This window comes from Emydura macquarii, unplaced genomic scaffold (genome assembly GCF_026122565.2).
Source record: "Emydura macquarii macquarii isolate MOO-44397 ecotype Brisbane River unplaced genomic scaffold, CSIRO-AGI_Emac_v2 contig_1045, whole genome shotgun sequence".
Classification (NCBI taxonomy): domain Eukaryota; kingdom Metazoa; phylum Chordata; order Testudines; family Chelidae; genus Emydura; species Emydura macquarii.
Window position 1 is genome coordinate 16,926,401 of NW_027131182.1, and position 17,199 is coordinate 16,943,599.

Consider the following 17,199-nt stretch of genomic DNA (forward strand, 5'->3'; position numbering starts at 1 on the left):
TATTGTGTCAGGCACACCACTCATTAAATCGGAGTGATTTTAAAGCTACCAAAGAGCATGGTGAAAGTAGTTTATATTTCTTGCTAAAATATATTAAAGGGAAGATGAAGAGACTAGTGCAGTGGTTCTCAACCTTTTTGGCTTGAGGGCCACAGATACAACTTTTACAATCCTGAAGGGCCACCAGTCTCAGCAGTCCCCCGCCCCACTGCAGCCAGACGGAAGGAGTTCAGTGAGGAGGTTGCCTCCTTGCTGAACTCCCATCCGCCTGGCTGCAGCAGGTAAACCACACGCATCCTGTAGGCCCATGCGTTCCACCTGGGTCCCTAGACAGTGGCTCTCTTCTGCAGCCAGGAGGATGGGAGAACAGTGCTCCCTTCCCTCTGGCTCCAGATGGGATCCCAGAACCTATGGACCTAGGCTGGAGGTAAAAGGACACGCTGATATATATGCCCATGAATGTTGCATTTAAAAGGATGTGTCTATCATACACAGACAGCATTTCCATCACTTCAGCAATCACCATGATTCACCAGGCAGATATTAGAATTTACCTTCCTGTGGCAGGAGTAATGTCTTAACATTTTCAGGCTGCAGATGCACATACCAGAGCTTCAATCCTTGTATTGCTAAATATAAATAGCCTGACTTCCACCTTTTGTGCAGTAGTCTTTATTCTAGAGGGACAAATCATTCCATTAAGATGTCCAGGTCACACAAAGTAGTGACTATTGCTACGTTGCCATGTGTAGGGGGCTCATGATCTCCTCCCTCCATTGCACCGCCTCTTCCCTATATCCATCCATATTTGACCAGTGTGAACTGCAAGTTGCTTGTAAAATTCATTTATTGTGGATGCTTGTATAGGCTATCATTCAGACTTGCCAAACATGCAATGCAAATAAGAGGCGATACCATGAAAAACACTATGGCCAGTTAGTTGGGCTCATTTGTTGTTCTCCTATTTTTCATTCCTCCTGTTTAACAAGCTCCTCCATCTCCAGGTAATATCTCATGAATTTTGTGTGATAAGGTGCACTGTAGGCTGGTCGTACGGTCCAGCCAGGGCGTCGCGACCCTTCCTCAGGCCCGGGCTCCGAGGAAGGCCACAGCGTCTTGCTACATGCACCAACGTTATTATAGCACATTCAGCATGCCAACAGAAAGTCTGCTGATTCTTGTATGTTTCTAACGAACATTCAGAGGGTGCTTCATTATAAAAAAAACTAGCAATACATGTGACCAGCCCTTTTAAAATCTTTCATTTTTATTGATTGTTTTGCAATCACATAAAGGACTTTGACATATAGTTTACAGTACAATAGCCATCTATATCACCTTTTCCTTCTCCAAGGGACAAAAATCATGTATTGGTTTAAACAATTAGAAAGAGAAATAAGTCATGATGATATGACAGAATCGCCACCCCCTTCAATTCAAGGGCATTATGTTATCTGTCTTGTGAAGTGCTGCCATCTAGGTAACGATCTGACTGTATCCCACCAGACCTTCCTTGTGCTTCCTGACCTTCATGTTGTCATGGAGGAGAGAAAGGAGAACCACCTGCTTTGTACATTTCAGCTGTAAACCAGACTTGCTTGTGTTCCTCAAAAGGAAAGCTGCGACAGGACGGTCCGACCGACTAACAAAAATGGCTTTGGCTGCTTCGAAAATCAAGTTTATACATTTGCACTCATCATGATAATATTAATCTTGCAAAAACATTACAATGTACAAAATTAATACAATGGCTTTTACATGGTCATTTACATTTTTTAAGAATACAAATACCCTCCCAGTGTATAAACTTACTGAGGCAAATACAGGTAGCATAGCAGACACATATTTGCACCGCAGTTGAATGCTGATAAGCCCTGATTCAACTCTTATCTCTACTCGCTAGTGTAACTCTATTGACTTCAATATTCCTGAATGACACTGGTCTTTTCACAGCTAGGGAAACTGAAGCAAAGTATGTGTGTGTGTGACTCTTCCAAAGCCTCAAGTGAATAACCAGAAAACCTAAGATTAGAACTCAAGAGTTTTTGGATCCCAGTCCTTTGTTTAGGATTTCGAGATATTTAACTTCTAATTATTATTAGACCGTTCCTCTCCTTTGAGCATCAATTCTAATGACAATCACATGGTCTGTAAAGCACATCTGATGAAAGATTCTAGCAGCTGAAGTAATATATATTTGCTGCTGCCCTCTCGCACCTATCAGGTACCACAGTTGTGGTAAATATACTCTGAGGAAAGCTTTCGACAGTCTCCACCAAATTAATTGCTATTGAGCTTAATTTAATATGGTTAATTTCATTAGACAACATTCAATTCTCTAGATTTTCTTCAAGATTTTCCCTCCCTTATTTAAACATAGTTTTCTTTATAGACAAATTAAAAGTATTAAAGGAGTGGTAACTCTCCTCCTTAGATAACATGTTTTACATATTTCCCTTTGAAAAACAATATACACACTGGGTGTTCTTCTGTAAATGTAAGAGTAATGATTAGCAGGAACCCATTTATCATCTCATCCATTCTGTCAAAAGTGCCTCTGCGCTGTAAACTGAGCCTCGGTTATAGAGATATGATATGCACTTTTTACTTTCTGCATCACCAGGACTCTGTACTCTCTCAACAGCAAACACTATCAGTGATGGGTCTTTGTGGATTAGCTCAGGTTACTTGATCCTCAATCCACAATTGTTTTATGCGAACCCACAGTGCATTAGTTTCCATTATAGCAGAGCCATTACTGAGCAATCCCATAGTAATATAGCTCTACAAAATTCTTGGAATAACTTCTTACATCTGATTTTTTGGTTGTACTCCAAAGGGGTGGAAATGGTCAAGCCATTAATTTACATCTAGAGCTTATAGGAAACCTCCTGAATTTAGAGCTCAGAGGAAACATAGAGCTGGTTGGAAAATAGGGCCAGTGCTGGACTGTTGCTTGCAGTTAGGCTATGTCTACACTACTGCCTATGTCAGCAAAATGTATGTCACTCGGGGGGGTGACATAGTTACATCAACATAAGCACTAGTGTGCACAGCGATATGTCAGTGGGAGAGCTTCTCCTGCCGAGAATGCTTATGCCACTCATGGGGGTGGGTTTTTTATGCTGTTGGAAGAGCTCTCTCCCGTTGGTATGGAACGTCTTCACCAGACACGCTGCAGTGGCACCGATGTATCGGTACAGCTGTGCTGCTGCGGTGCTGTATGTGCAGACATGGCCTTATTCTGCAGTGCTTTTACCAAGGTAGCTTCAAATCTCTCAAAAAATTAAATATCAAACAAAACTCTTTTTGTATTAAACTGTGACTTTAACGCTACCATTTACACAACACCTTTCTCCGAATGTTCACTTGTAGGCTTTTGGCTACACACCCAAGTTATCAAATGGTACAGTTAAAGCAGTACACCACCCCAGTGTGCATACAGTTATATATTATGCTAATATATCTGATTCTTTATGGAAAGGAGATATGCTATTTTGATATAATGCAGATTTATACAGGTATAACTACATCCACAGTATATCACATACCAGCATATCAATAAATATTCACACCCCTAATCAATTAGTTATACGAGTACAAAATCTGTGTGTAGAGCAGGCCTAATTTTACAAGAACCCGTGAAGGAGTATTATTCCCCATTAAGTGAGAGAAATGAGGGAGAGAGGCCCAAGGATAAAGAGGAGCTAGGATGGGGAAGACTAGTTCTGGTCCCCAATGCTATGCTCAGAACCACCATGCTCTTCCCACAACATGAAGCCAACATCACATTATGAAGTGGGAGACATCCTCCTCTCTCTTGAGTTAGGTTTTTCCTTTCTCCCTCTGCCTGGGTTGCTTATCTTAGTATCCTTTTCTTTTGCATGGCTTCTTGTCACATAGCTGACTCTGAATGCTGATGTCACATGTATGACCGGACCTCATTTCACCAAAGTATTTTGGGAATTTCTAAAATATTTGGAAGAATGAAAAGGAAGCCATGCATGTGGAGATCGTCCTAAGCTTTGGTTAATGGGGACTTTTGTGATTTGGGGTTCTGAACTGACCTGTGAAGGAAAGTTCTGTGGTGTCAGATTTATACTACTTTATAGCAAAACAATATTTCTCTTTGTAATTGAGAGTGGAAAAGGGAAAAACCTTATCAAGTGGGAAGGGGTGAGGGTAGGAAACCCAGGGAAAGGAAACTGCATTTCATCTTGACTGTGGTTTTTTTGCATGCATTCTAGTGATTGTGAGGTTGGCTCCCGAAACATGACTTGCTCCCTGGATCAGCAAGAGCTGGGAAAAGAGCTGATAAACAGGAAGCATATCACTTGAAACCTTTTCTGAAACCAAATTTGAACACTTAATAAAATGTCAGTTCAGAAAACGAGCTCCTTTCCCTGCCTATTCCAAGGTCCCTAACCCCTCTTCCCCACAGCTCAGCATTATCCCTGTCCATCCAACTTTCCTCTCTGTGACCTTGGCCTGTATCCCTTTGCAAGGCCATCAACTTGCCTGTTTGAGGGAGGAGACCATTTGTGTTTTCCCCACAAAGTAGCCCCTTTCTGAGTTACACATTTGTGGGTTTCATCTTCCAATAGAAGGGCCCAGAGTTATAGTCTAGAAAATGTATCCTCTACTTGTCACCATGGAAAATGCAGATACATAAAACACCACAGAAAATGCAGATACATTCTAGGTTAAAGGCCCAATTGCTCCCAATGATTTCAATGGGAGTGTTGTCACAGACTTATTGGTAACAGGTTCAGGCCCCAAGTTTTCAAAAAAGAGAGGTGGAAACCCACAGGTTTACTACAAGCTCGGCAACAATCTCCCAGAGGAAAATCTACAAGTACCTCACCATGCATTAGAATTACCATGACATTTGCAGTATTTCCACTTCAAGTGGTTAACTTGTTCGTAAAACTTCAGCAAATGCACAGCCAATTGGAAGTTTGCATAAGCATTTTCTTTTGCACAATAGGCCTGTACTTTTTTAAAAATGTAGTCCTCAGCAGTAAGACTACTTCTACAAGGCATTTCCTCGAGCCAGTGATTATTAACAACCATGGTTACAGTGTGATATCAATTAAATTAACCTTTTTATTAAAACTGGATTGTAATGTCATGTTAGAGACAGCTATACACAGCTATCACAGTCTGAGCTTAACTACTAGGAAACTACTTTGAAAGCCCTTAAAAAAAAGTATAAATGCAAAACAGACACTAATTTCCCTTCACTGAGCTCCTGCTTGGAAACAAGAACTCTGGCAAGTCCAGGTCAGCTTGCTTTTCAGGTTGAAATCTGCTTCATTGGTATGAGATTTGGCGAAACCTAGTAAAAAGGAGAGAGAGAAAGAGAGAGAGAAAAAAGTTGACAAACGCACACAACAGTGCAAACGAGGTTACTGTAAGCGTGTCCCCATCCCTCAATTTCCAACAACGAAAACAATGTAGCAGCAATAGTCCCATCAGCAACTTGTTTTTAATATATAAACACACTTGAGATCTTTCGATGGTTATTGCACTGCCATTATAATATTAACACAAGACTGCCAAAGAATCCGTTGCTAATAAACCCCTGTTTTAAAATAGCTCAGCTTCTTCATCAACTCCACTACAAACACCTGACAAAACATACGTCTCCTGTCATGATGGGACCAGGTAGAACAATTCAAAGACTGGGTTTAAATAAAAATCTATCCATGGCTGTGCAGCCAGCTTGAATGGGATGTAGTCAGGAAAGACACGAGTATTTACAGCTAGCATTAATGCAGTGCAAGGTTATTTACACTTACTTACCCTCCACCTCCCAACTTATTTCATCACAGGGACATTTTTGTTTATTTTATTGTTTTCTAAGTCATTCATTCCAAGCATGCATGGTACTGTATAGAAATTAAAACCAATTAGTAATATAGACAGAGACAGAGAAGCCATCCTAGCAAATAGAATGGGCAAAGAAAAATAACCCAAACGGGAGAGCTGATGAAAGAGAGATGTCATGGGGATGCAGGGTGAGGACATTTGCTGGAGGGATAGATAGACAGCAGAAATGGTGAACAAGTGACTGATCCAAATTAGCATGGTTTGAACCAAGCCCTGAATACAGATATAGAAGGACACTGCTAGATAGCCTCAGGAAGGGATCGGCTTTTACTCTCAGCTCCATTTAGACAGAAGCCTAAGATGCTGAGCAAGGATCAGCTGCCTAGAAGGAGAAAGAACACCTCAGGTACCACAGGCCTACATGAATTGGTCTCCGTAAAACCTCACACATTACATTTCTTCTTCTGCCTCCTTATCCCACCCCTTTCACAATACTCAGCGTGCTCACACATTACACAATGGTCTTTGCAACCATTAATGGCCTGTTGCCTTCAGAGGCGCAGGTCTCTATTTCCTGCAGATAATGCCAAGTTTAATTTCCTGAATTATTCTTCCTTGAACCACAATAAATCATCATTAATCTCCAGTCTCTGGTGGGAGTAGCGGCTGAGAAGCAAGGCTTGGTTCACACAGAGTATATTTATTGTGTTGAATGTTAATGAAACATCTTGGTGGAATGAGACACTGTACATTGATTTTTCAAAGCTCCATGAAAAGTGGGAAAATAAAGTGCTACAAGTGCGTGCATAGAGCCGCAGGAGAAACTCCCTCAGTGTATACATTCTCACATCTTAAAATGCATATGCACCATAGTCATCATAGGGCAATTCTGCTACCCTTGAGTAGTACTTTACTCCATGGTGTTCCTCTGAAATCAATAAAAATAACTGAGGAGTAAGGAACTACTGAAGGGGACTGAGAATGGCAGACTCTAGCCCTGTATTTTATGACAACAGAGACAAAATCCAATTACGATGAGTGGATATTGTTTGTCTGTTGTCATGGTTTTCAGTAGCAGTATGGCTTGGAGAGTTTCACATTTGAATGAGCACATTACATTAATTTTCACATTTGTCTCACTTGAATTTCCACATCTGACACTACAGCTGTCCATGGTATGCACCATCATCTGCCCCCTTCAAGGGTCTGATCCCAAGAGGCATTGAGGCCCTGCAACTTCCACGGAAGTCACTGGGATTGCAGGTTCTCCACACTATTCAGAGTTAGGCCTAAATATATGAATAAATGCTATGAATAAATAAAATTAAATAAGTAGAAAAATGCTTGAGCACCTGTAGGGGTTCATCAAGATTGTAATGCATAGACTGCCCCCAGGTCTAAATCCCAACAGGATCCACGCAGTTCTATATCCTCTTGAGGCAGATAAATACCTAGTTTACAGTGTGTGTGTCTTTTTATCTGTGGTGAGAGGTCTGCTCTGCATGGACATCAAAAATCCCATGGCAATTTGGCTGAGGCCCCTGTCTCCTCATCCAAAAATGTTTCCCCTTCCACCTCCAAGGTTGGGATGTGAGTTGATTGGCTGCCATCCTCTGTCCCAGAAGAGGACCTGAAAGTATACAGTTGGTCGAGTGCTTTGGAGCCTTTCAGATGCAAGGCCCTTCAGATATAGGTATATTGCTTAAATCATGAATGAAATGGTTACATATTGTGAAAAACTCTTCTATTAAACATCCAGTAAATGCACCTATACAATGTAAATTCACCTTTACAGTTTGGAGAACATATGTCTCTTGCAGTTTCTTTGCTAACACACATAACATTATATTAAGGGATCATTTGCAATTAAACAACTCCTCCTCTCAAGATATCTGCCTTAATGTATACACTTTCCTTTCCCCCTGCATTTATATTTCCATTTCTAATAAAAAGCGCAGTCTTTGGGATTGAGATTTCAAAATATTAAGTGCCAATGCAAATCCTCACTTGTCCAGCCAACAAATTAAGAGGTAGGTGCATATGATCTCTTTCCCGAATTTAGATTGCCATTTTTATGAAGGTGAAAAGGGCTCAATAAACTTCAAAAAGTAAGTTAATTTGCGCGCGTGCACACACTCAATCTTTTCAGACATCGCTTTTGTGTGGTTGGGCAGCCATTCATTAAATGCATAAAAAGTCACTATATCGTGTTACCTGGAAATTATTTTTACTTGCAGATAAAGGCATTTGTTAAAAAGCATATTCTAGACTCAGCAAAAAACTCCCTTTGTCAATGTACATTCCATGGTGGGAAAGGGGTGACAAGGCCAGAAAAAACAGGCTTTGCATTTAAAACATACCCCATCATATAAACAATCCCTTTTTTTTAAAGAAAGGAAAGAACGTCTCTAAAATAAAACCACAGACAACCATGTCATATTATTTCTCACTCATTAGCTTGAACGTAGACAGTTCAATTTCTTTTTAAACCAACAGCTGCTTGATATTCAACCATGGGCCGTTTTCTTGGTCTGAAAGCCACTGTTTTGAGCTACATGTTCGCTTTTAATGTCTATTTGTATCCCTGATATAGAATCAAGCTTTCAGAGGAAAAAACAAGAAGCTGAATCTTTATATGGACAGACTTGCCTTGTCTATTTTTTATAATGAAATACATCTATGAAAGTATGTTCTCTTATTATATTCTCTCATGGTGTCATCAAAGCTATAAGCTGGTACAAGCAAAAAGAGATTACCCTGCCAAGGTGATCTACAGGCCTGGCGGTAGCAGATCTGATTTAAGTGTACAAGATATGCCAATACTTTGTCTTCACAGCCTAGTGAAATCCAGGATTAATTATTTATTTTTGATACAATGCCAGGTTTATAATAAAGATTGGTGACTCTAAATCACTTTTCCCTTGGCATGTAGCTGTTGTGGATGTCCTCTAGGAGAGGCTTTTTCAAGCAAGTAAACAGGCTGTGAAAATAACAATGTACAGCCAAATATCTCTCAAACGAACCATGGCTTTCCTTGTATATTTTTCTTACACGTAACAATATGGGTCCAAAAGCATCTGCATTATGGGCAACACCCTGTATGACTCAGGAGAAAATTAAGTACAAATTGTGCAGCTATGCATTAAATATTGAATTGTAACAAATAATAATTAAAAAAGACAGTTATTTTAGCTAAAGTTTTCTGCAGCCATTGAAAAATTCTATCAACAGAATTATTCAACTCCATAATTTATATTCTTTAGTTCTATTCAAAGTTGTACTCCTTCATTGGCAAAAGTATAAGATAAGAGAATTCTGCTTTCATTCCTATCATACAATATCATTCAAGTCATTGTTACTTCTCTGGTGTAAACAACAGCAAAATTTAACTCACTGAACAGAAATAATAATTTAAGCACAGCAAGTAGTATCTCCTAAAATAGATGAGGAAAAGCTCCTTGGTGTATGAGGAAAAGTGTTCACAATGCAGCTCCTCAGGGATTATTCTATGACAGAATACAGGGCTAGAGCTGGGTGAAAAGTTTTCCATGAATAAATTATGCTCTGAAAAATGCAGTTTCAGTTGACTGGAAACTATTCACAACTTGTGTCAAGTTCTCCAAATAGCTTTGACTGAACTAAAAAAACTGAAATATTTCAGTAACACTGAAATGAAACGCTTCATTTTGTCCCAACCCAATATTTTGTTTCAATATTGAATATTTTGACAGAAGTGGACTAAATTTACAAAACACTAGATGGAAGAGCAAGGGGCAAAATACCCCCCCATAGCCCAGTGGTTAGGGCACTCACCTAGGATGTAGAAGACCTAGATTCAATTCCCCACCTCTATCTCATGAGAAGAGTCTCCAAATTGATGACAATACCCTAGCTGTTGGGTTATAAGATATTCTGTCGATCTCCCCTGTTAAAGCTCTTCCAGTTTGTATAAATTATTTATTAAATAGGATATATCTAACACTGCAACCCCTCTCCGCTCTCCCCCTGTTCCCCCACCCAAAAAACCCATACCATGGCAGCAAGTCTCAGAGCCCAAGTCAACTGACTCGGGCTCAACCTATGGAACTAAGAATAGCAATACAGATGGTCCCTGCCCCCCAGGCTGGAACCTGGGCTCTGAAACCTGGCAAGACAGGAGGGCCTCAGAGCTTGGGCTCCAGCATGCGTGGGAACATCTACACTTCTATTTATAGCCCCATAGCACAAGCCGTGTGAGCACCAGTCAGTTGGCCTAGGCTCTGAGACTCCCTGCTGTGTTTTGGGTTTGGTTTTTTTGTGTGGTGTTTATGTACCATAATCACTGGAGTGGGTCTTGAACTTCGGTCTACCTAGATGAATACCTTAACCACCAGGCTGTACAGTCACTCAATGTCTTCCCCTGTCCCAGGGATTATCAGTTGTCATTATGAATGATTGCCACATGTGCTACTACGTTAGCTTCAGCTATAACCTCTTTAAATGCCTATCACAAATGGCCCATTAAAATACATTCAATACTTTGTGTTAAACCCCCTATTTAAACTTGCAAGAATAAAACAGGGTGGGTACTGAATGCAAAAAAGATGACTCTACGTCAATTTTCATATGCTTTAGCATTGACTTTGCTGATTGCAAAGGCTCACTGTGACTGGAGAAAAATAAATCCTGACATTATCAAAGTATGCAAAGATCAAGTCCTTTCTTTAAATTATTCCTGGAAGGATGATCAAAAACTTTTCTTTTGTATAAACTATTGCTGAATATTGAGGGCTGCTTCAAAAGAGAAATTTTAAAAAGGTCAGGTTAATAGAGTGACTTCAATAAGTCATAAGGAGTTATGTGGACAATGAATAATGCAGCTAAGTTGTTTTTATAGAAATATGTTCCACTGTGCCAGTTGCAGGTCATTCAACATTAAAAAATATAATTCCTATTTTTCATAAGTGGCGTGGCCTTGCACCCGCCTTGCATTTTAAAAAAAGCCAAACAATAAAACTAACACATGATACTTTGGGGCTGTTTAGCAAAATGTATTCCTACAGATGCATATAGTGAAGCAGATGAAGTCAAAAGCCCTGCAATCTTACAATTATCAACTCCACCTGGCAAGGACTCCACAAGGAGTTGTTGTCCACATTAGTGTATTCCACTGTACCACTGGAGGCATTGGGGTTTTATTAAAATGTCTCCTAGCTACTGTCCCTGCCCTGAAAGAAATAAGAAGACAAGCACCACACTCTGGGTGTGGAAGGAGGACTGTGGCGGGGGACACTCCAGAGCATCCCCTTATGGCACAGCAATGTCCTGCAGGCACACTTTCCTCTGCTCCCTTTAGTGGGGTTCAGAAATCACTTGCCTCCACAGTCTTTCAACAATATTCCCCTTCCTCTTGGATCTAATTTATTTAGCGTATAAAGCACTGGTTCCCAACCCATGGCCCAGGGTCCCTTGGTCCCTAGGGATCCCTGCTGGAGCCAGAGGGAGGGGAGCACTGTTCTCCTGTCCCCCTGACTGCAGAAGGAAGCCACTGCCTAGGGACCCAGGTGGGGCACAGTTTCCCTGCTGCAGTCAGGGGGACGGGAGATCCTCTTTGCTGAACTCCTTCCCTCTGGCTGCAGCAGGGACCCAGCGCATAGGGACCCACGGGGAGCACACAGGGGGCTGCTGGCAGAGACTGGTGGCCCTTCAGGGTTGTAACCGCAAGCCCAAATGGTTGGGAACCAATGTTATAAAGCTTCCCTTAAAGAGATCCTCTTTAGGTTCCGGGGTTTTACCAGCCCTCTCTCTCAGGGTATTTTTAGTCCTGGCCTTCCTGCTCTATAGATTCTTCCTTTATGTTCAGGGTCTTCCTAGCCCTCCTCTTTGGGATTGGGGAGTGAGGCTCTCTGTCAAATTTCTCCCTCCTTGACAAAGGAGGCCCTTGTTGGTCTGTGATCATTACCTTAGGCCAACTGTGGCTTTCAATCGGCTTCCCTGCCAGTACACCCCTTTCTCTCTTAGTTCCTTTTCTCCCTGGATTCAGAGAGCTCAGCAAGTACCAACCTTCCATTGCTGGTGTCTCCAGGTTCTGAGATAAGAGGTAGCATATATACAGCCCTCTTTCCCAGAGCTGGTGCTGGTTGGTTGGGAGAGAGGAGAGCCCTGCCCCGCCCACTCTACAAAGCTCCTGGTCTTGGGCCCTTAAGAAAGAGCAGCACAGACTATTCCCCAGACCTCTTCCTCTCTCCCCATATCTGCCTTTGTCATTTTTCTAGGCCCTTGGGTACCAAACCGTAAAGGGGCCACAGCATGGCACAGGGCTGGACTGATCTGTAGCTCCTATTACTACTAAGCAAACAGACTGCCTTTGTCACAAGAATACGTTCAAAATATGCACAATTGTTATATGCACCATACATGGCATCTGTTTTGTTAAATATACGTCATTAGTTGTACCCCACTGCCCCTCAAATCTTTCCGTCGTTGGTTGGCCAATTTCATATACACACCGCTGAAGAAGTGAGACTCTTGAGTTGGGATTTGAAGGATGACAAGGTAGTGGCCATATGGATTAGCACATTTCAGGCATATGGGGCAGTTTTAAACTGTGCATTGGAAAATGAAGAAAAATCCATACACAAAAGGGGGCTGGGTGAGCTAATTTTTACACAAATGAACAGGCTCAAATATTCATCCACCTTCCTAGTGAAGCCAATTTCTCCCCTTCAATTCATTAGATCAGTTCCACTCCCCAATTGTCCTTGCTACTCCTGTCCCCCTCTCCAGTTCTTGTACTGCTCCCAGCCAATCCCCAATCTCAGATCTGACACCCTCACTTGCTCTCACCTTAGTCAACCTACAACTTCCCTCCCTGCTCTTATGACATGCATCCATGCAACCTAAATAAACTTCAGTACCACCACCAACCCCGACACAGACACACTTTGAAAGGTGAAAGCTACTGGGGTTACAAATGAAAGGTTCATGTGCTGTTCTTATCTGTTAAACAGGCTTCTCTGGAACATGATGACCATATTTGTTCCTATAATGACTTACGGTAAAGTCACAGCCAGTGCTTTTCTTGATTTCATCCACTGACAGTCCTTCCCAGATTTCAACCAGGGTCAGTCCCTTTTTCTTGTCCACATCAAACACAGCCTGATTCAAATAAAATATGAGTAATTTTTAATGTAAGAAGAGATCATGATGAAATTACTATTCAGATCATAAAAAACGGCAAGTTCAAACATGTACATTTCCATTAAAACAGTAATAAATTATGCTGTTAGCCACAGGTATCAATTTTCTGACGTACAGCTATCCAGTAAATATTAGTGTAATATTCATTAGTACTTGAAAGAATATAAAGAAAGAGGGGTGTTAATACCGGAAAAATATGCACCTGTTGTTCTTCGGATGAATTCAGCCCTCTCAGACAAACTGGCAGGGTTGGGACCTACCGTTTATTGGGCAACTCCTGCTGGATTTTTATGCTTGTTTGGTAGGTGACAATTGGTGGCAGGAGGGAGGTATGGTGTGCCTGCTGTGTTTTTTAGGTTAGGTCAGAAGTGAAATACAGTTAATTGTTTGAACAGTCCATTGGTGATTTTCTCCACTGTCAATTGCACCACCCACTTTTGTACAATTTGATTATTTTGGGAATCCAGAACTGCCAATGAAGCAGTAGTTGTGTTATTTCTTTACAGAATACCCGGGACAAAGTGGCAAAGCCTGTGTAAGAAAGCAAGGATATCACCTTCTGAACCTTTGTCTGGCACTCTGGCTCCTGCTTTCCACTTCTACAGCTCACAGGACATAGAATAATAAATAAATAAAGGCTGTTTTTGTATTTCCACAAAAGCAAAATATAGGTAATATTAGATTTAATGGACATCTGCCAGAGAGAGTTATGTTGGTTGCATGCTAGTTGCCAGTAAAACTCATAATTTGTCTAGAAATTTTCCCAGAGAAAGTCAGTTGAAAAGGTCAAATGGACGTTTAACTTGGAATAAAAGGGAAGCCACAGGTTCATCACAGGAGTGGCCTGAAGCTCAGATTGAAGGCTGAGGCTATGTACACACTGAGGCGGCAAATTCACCATCATCAGATCCATTTTTCCGTATCGATTGAGCAGCAGTGAAGACACACTCAATCAACCCAGAAGTCCATCTAGTAAAACCACCTCCAAAAAAAGCATACCATGGGTCAACAGGAACGCATTTCCTGTCGGCACAGCGGAGTGAAGATGGTGTGCTAAAGGGAAGTCACAAAGCCAATGGGAGTTATGCAAGCTACTCTGCATAGCTTGCGTCACTCCTGTCAACTGCTGCTGAATTTTGCCAGCAGTGTAGACCTGCCCTTAATTATCCTTCCCTGGAGCACATCAGGCTATAAATTTGATTTACCACATTACAAAGGAATCCCAAGGGATCCCTAAATCTCAAGACAGAAACTGGAGGGAAGAAACAATTACTTTAGGATGTAGGTTTGGAGATGCTTAGAGTTTCCAATTCAATTTAAGTGATATTTGGTATATATAGAAGAGCCATTTCTTATAAGAATATAAATTAGAGGTGTATATATAAATAGAGGATCTGACCAGGGCTGGTTCTTATACAAATTTCTATAGGTTGCTTGTTTTTTCCTCAATCTTTGTTCAACTTTCCTTTTCAACTATACATTTGGACGTAGCCTGTTACTAGAGTAAGACTTTATAAATGTCATCTTTCATTTGTTTTCCTCTACCTTATGGAGAAAGATTTATTTAAGATAACAGTCAGTAATATACTACTGGGGGAAAACAGTACCTAAGATGACTGCCTATGAAGCATGCTACTTATTATGATAAGAGGGATCCCACAGAGACTACCTTTCACCCTCAAAATGTAAACACTTATAATAAAAGAAATGTGGTTGCAACAATAACTTAATTTTCTCAGCCTCTGTTGAAAAGGCCCACTGACCTACTCTGTGCAGCAAACTGACTGTTTGGGGGGCTCAGTTCTGCCTCCCTTAATCACACTGAGTGGTAACTTACTTCACAAGTAGTCCCCAGAAAGGCTGATACCAGACACTATTTGTAGAGCTAATTCGATCGAAGGCATTTGAAACCAGAATGTGTTTGAAAACATGGCCCAGTATGTTGGGTGCTAAAGGATCAGTTTTAAAAGGAAAACTGGGAACCATCCAAACTCTTGAATCCACCTCCAAGAGGATCTATCCTCTTCATTGGTAAGTGATGTTGTACGTCATTCATGCTTTCACTAACTGAAATTTAAATTTGATTTGATGGCATTTTCTAGGGGGGAAAAAGGATTAAATAAATGTACTTTACCTTCTCTGTAATGATACGATTTACACATTGTTTCCCAGTAAGTGGCAAGTTACATTTTTCCATGATTTTGTGGACGTTGCCCTGCATTTAAACATAGACAGACAAACATTAGCTTTCAAGAAACAATATTTCTTGTTCAGAGTTCAGATAAGGAGAAGAAAAGAAGACACTTAAAGCATCACAAGTATAAGCGCTCTGCATGTGTGACGCACGCACTGTACTCAGTCCTCTAATGCCGAAGTCCTTTCCGATGGCAGGTTATATATGATCTCAAACACTTTGGGCTAGATTGTGTCTTAGATTACAGACACATACGGAGGAAGTAAGAACCTTTTTATGTCTTTGTGTGAACGCGGACCCTATGCCCATTATACTTCTGCTTACTCCCTCCCTCCTTCTGGATCACGTGGGTGGGGAATGGGTGTAGTCAATTAATGCAGCTGAGCTAATGTGGGGCTGTCATAATTGGCTGCTGGAACCAGGGGAAGGCAGGGAGGGAACTGCATTTCAAAGAAATCTCTCTGGAAAACAATGCCTCCTGGCGATTTATGTATCTTCTTTTGCTCAGGGCTGTGCCTAAAAGTACAATCTAGCTCTTTACTATTAAGGTGAAAGCCCAAATAGTAGTTACTCATTTGGAAGTTCATGGAAACAGCAGGGAACCCACCCTACCCATTCCTTTGCACACTCTGCAGGGAACCCACTCACTTACTCTGTGAGGTGCCTCGCTCATTTATGAGAGCTCAGAACACCACAAATATGAAACCCAGGCTCCGCAAGCCTCTTAGCTGCTACTCTTTATTTCTACAGTCTGTTTTATTGGAAGGATGAAAGTTTGCAAGAATATTCATCAGATATGGAGAGATTCTTAGTTTCCATCTCACCCTCCCAGTGACTCAGGGGCTCTATATAGCATGACCATATGTCCTCATTTGCTCAGTACTTGTCAGTGATCCTTAGACAATACCAACCAGGGATGCATGAAGTTTCTTTGTGAAAGTGTTATTCAGCCAAGCACTTCTGCTGTGGCATTTCTCACCCTGTCTCAAGAGCAAACCAAAGAAAAATTCCCATCTCCCTCCCATCCTGTTGGCTTCAAGAATCAGCCCCCGTGTGGAAAGTAATTAAAGAAGATCACCGGGGGCATGATATTGGTCTAATATGCTTATCTATGCACACTACTTACAGAGTCTGCTGCACACATAATCAACTCCAGTCTCAAGGAGGCTGTATACATAGCCAAGAACAGCTTTTCATGTAACCAAGCGCAGCTCTTCAACCCAACAGAGACTTCATACAACCCCCAGCACCCACCCCTTATCCTGGGGCTATACACAGCCAAGTCCAGAAATGATAGGAGCTAGACACAACTTTATCATCCAAAAGTGTTATATGGAAGCCACATGGTTTCTATTTTAGACAGAGCATCAGCCTGCACATATAATCAAAAGGAATCTATTTAATTTCCTTCAGGGATTCTATGTGTCAGCAAAACTATGAGACTTCCTGTTAAATGAATGTAGGCAGAAACTGCTCTGAATGAACATCAAATGGACAGATCATTGCCCTTTGATTACTAGTTGTAGGTGTTTTACACATGTAGCAATAAGCATAGACGCTGCTAATATCATACTCCTTTCATTTTATGTCTAAATATCAGTTTTCTTTTATAAATTTCAAAGAAGATCTAGAGTGTTGCAAGTCTAAATTAATCAGCTGAACTCAGTGATGAATTTTCTGAGCTTTAGAAATGTCAATTCTCCTTAAATCTAATATAGCTTGAGCAAAGTCAATCCCTGGATGCTGACAAAATGAGCAATCTGTGTGGTTGTGAAAAAAAAAATTCTGTGAGGAAATATCGCTTCATTCTAATTATGTCAGGAAGGGAGTGGGAGTTGGGACCCAAGGCACTGGCACGGCTGGGGGGAGGAGGGTGGGAAGCGGACCCCAGGCACTGGTGGGCAGCCAGTGGCTGGCAGGAAGGGGGGCAGACCTCGAGGCAGACACACAGGGGAAGGAGGTGGTCACTTACAGTGGCACTGCAATATGGCGGC

The 17,199-nt window shown here is 41.4% G+C and overlaps 1 protein-coding gene across 1 annotated transcript in view; it reads right to left on the minus strand.

Moving 5' to 3' along the window:
• Positions 1–1,246: 1,246 nt before the first annotated feature.
• The window catches only part of OXCT1 (3-oxoacid CoA-transferase 1), a 91,450-nt gene continuing 75,497 nt past the window's right edge, over positions 1,247–17,199 (minus strand). Inside the window, exons 15-17 of the mRNA XM_067545575.1 lie at positions 15,146–15,226; positions 12,868–12,969; positions 1,247–5,338 (exon numbers count right to left, since the gene is read on the minus strand). Of these exons, the coding sequence (XP_067401676.1) occupies positions 5,297–5,338; positions 12,868–12,969; positions 15,146–15,226 (225 nt within the window). The 3' untranslated portion in view covers positions 1,247–5,296. The remainder of the gene's footprint in view (positions 5,339–12,867; positions 12,970–15,145; positions 15,227–17,199) is intronic.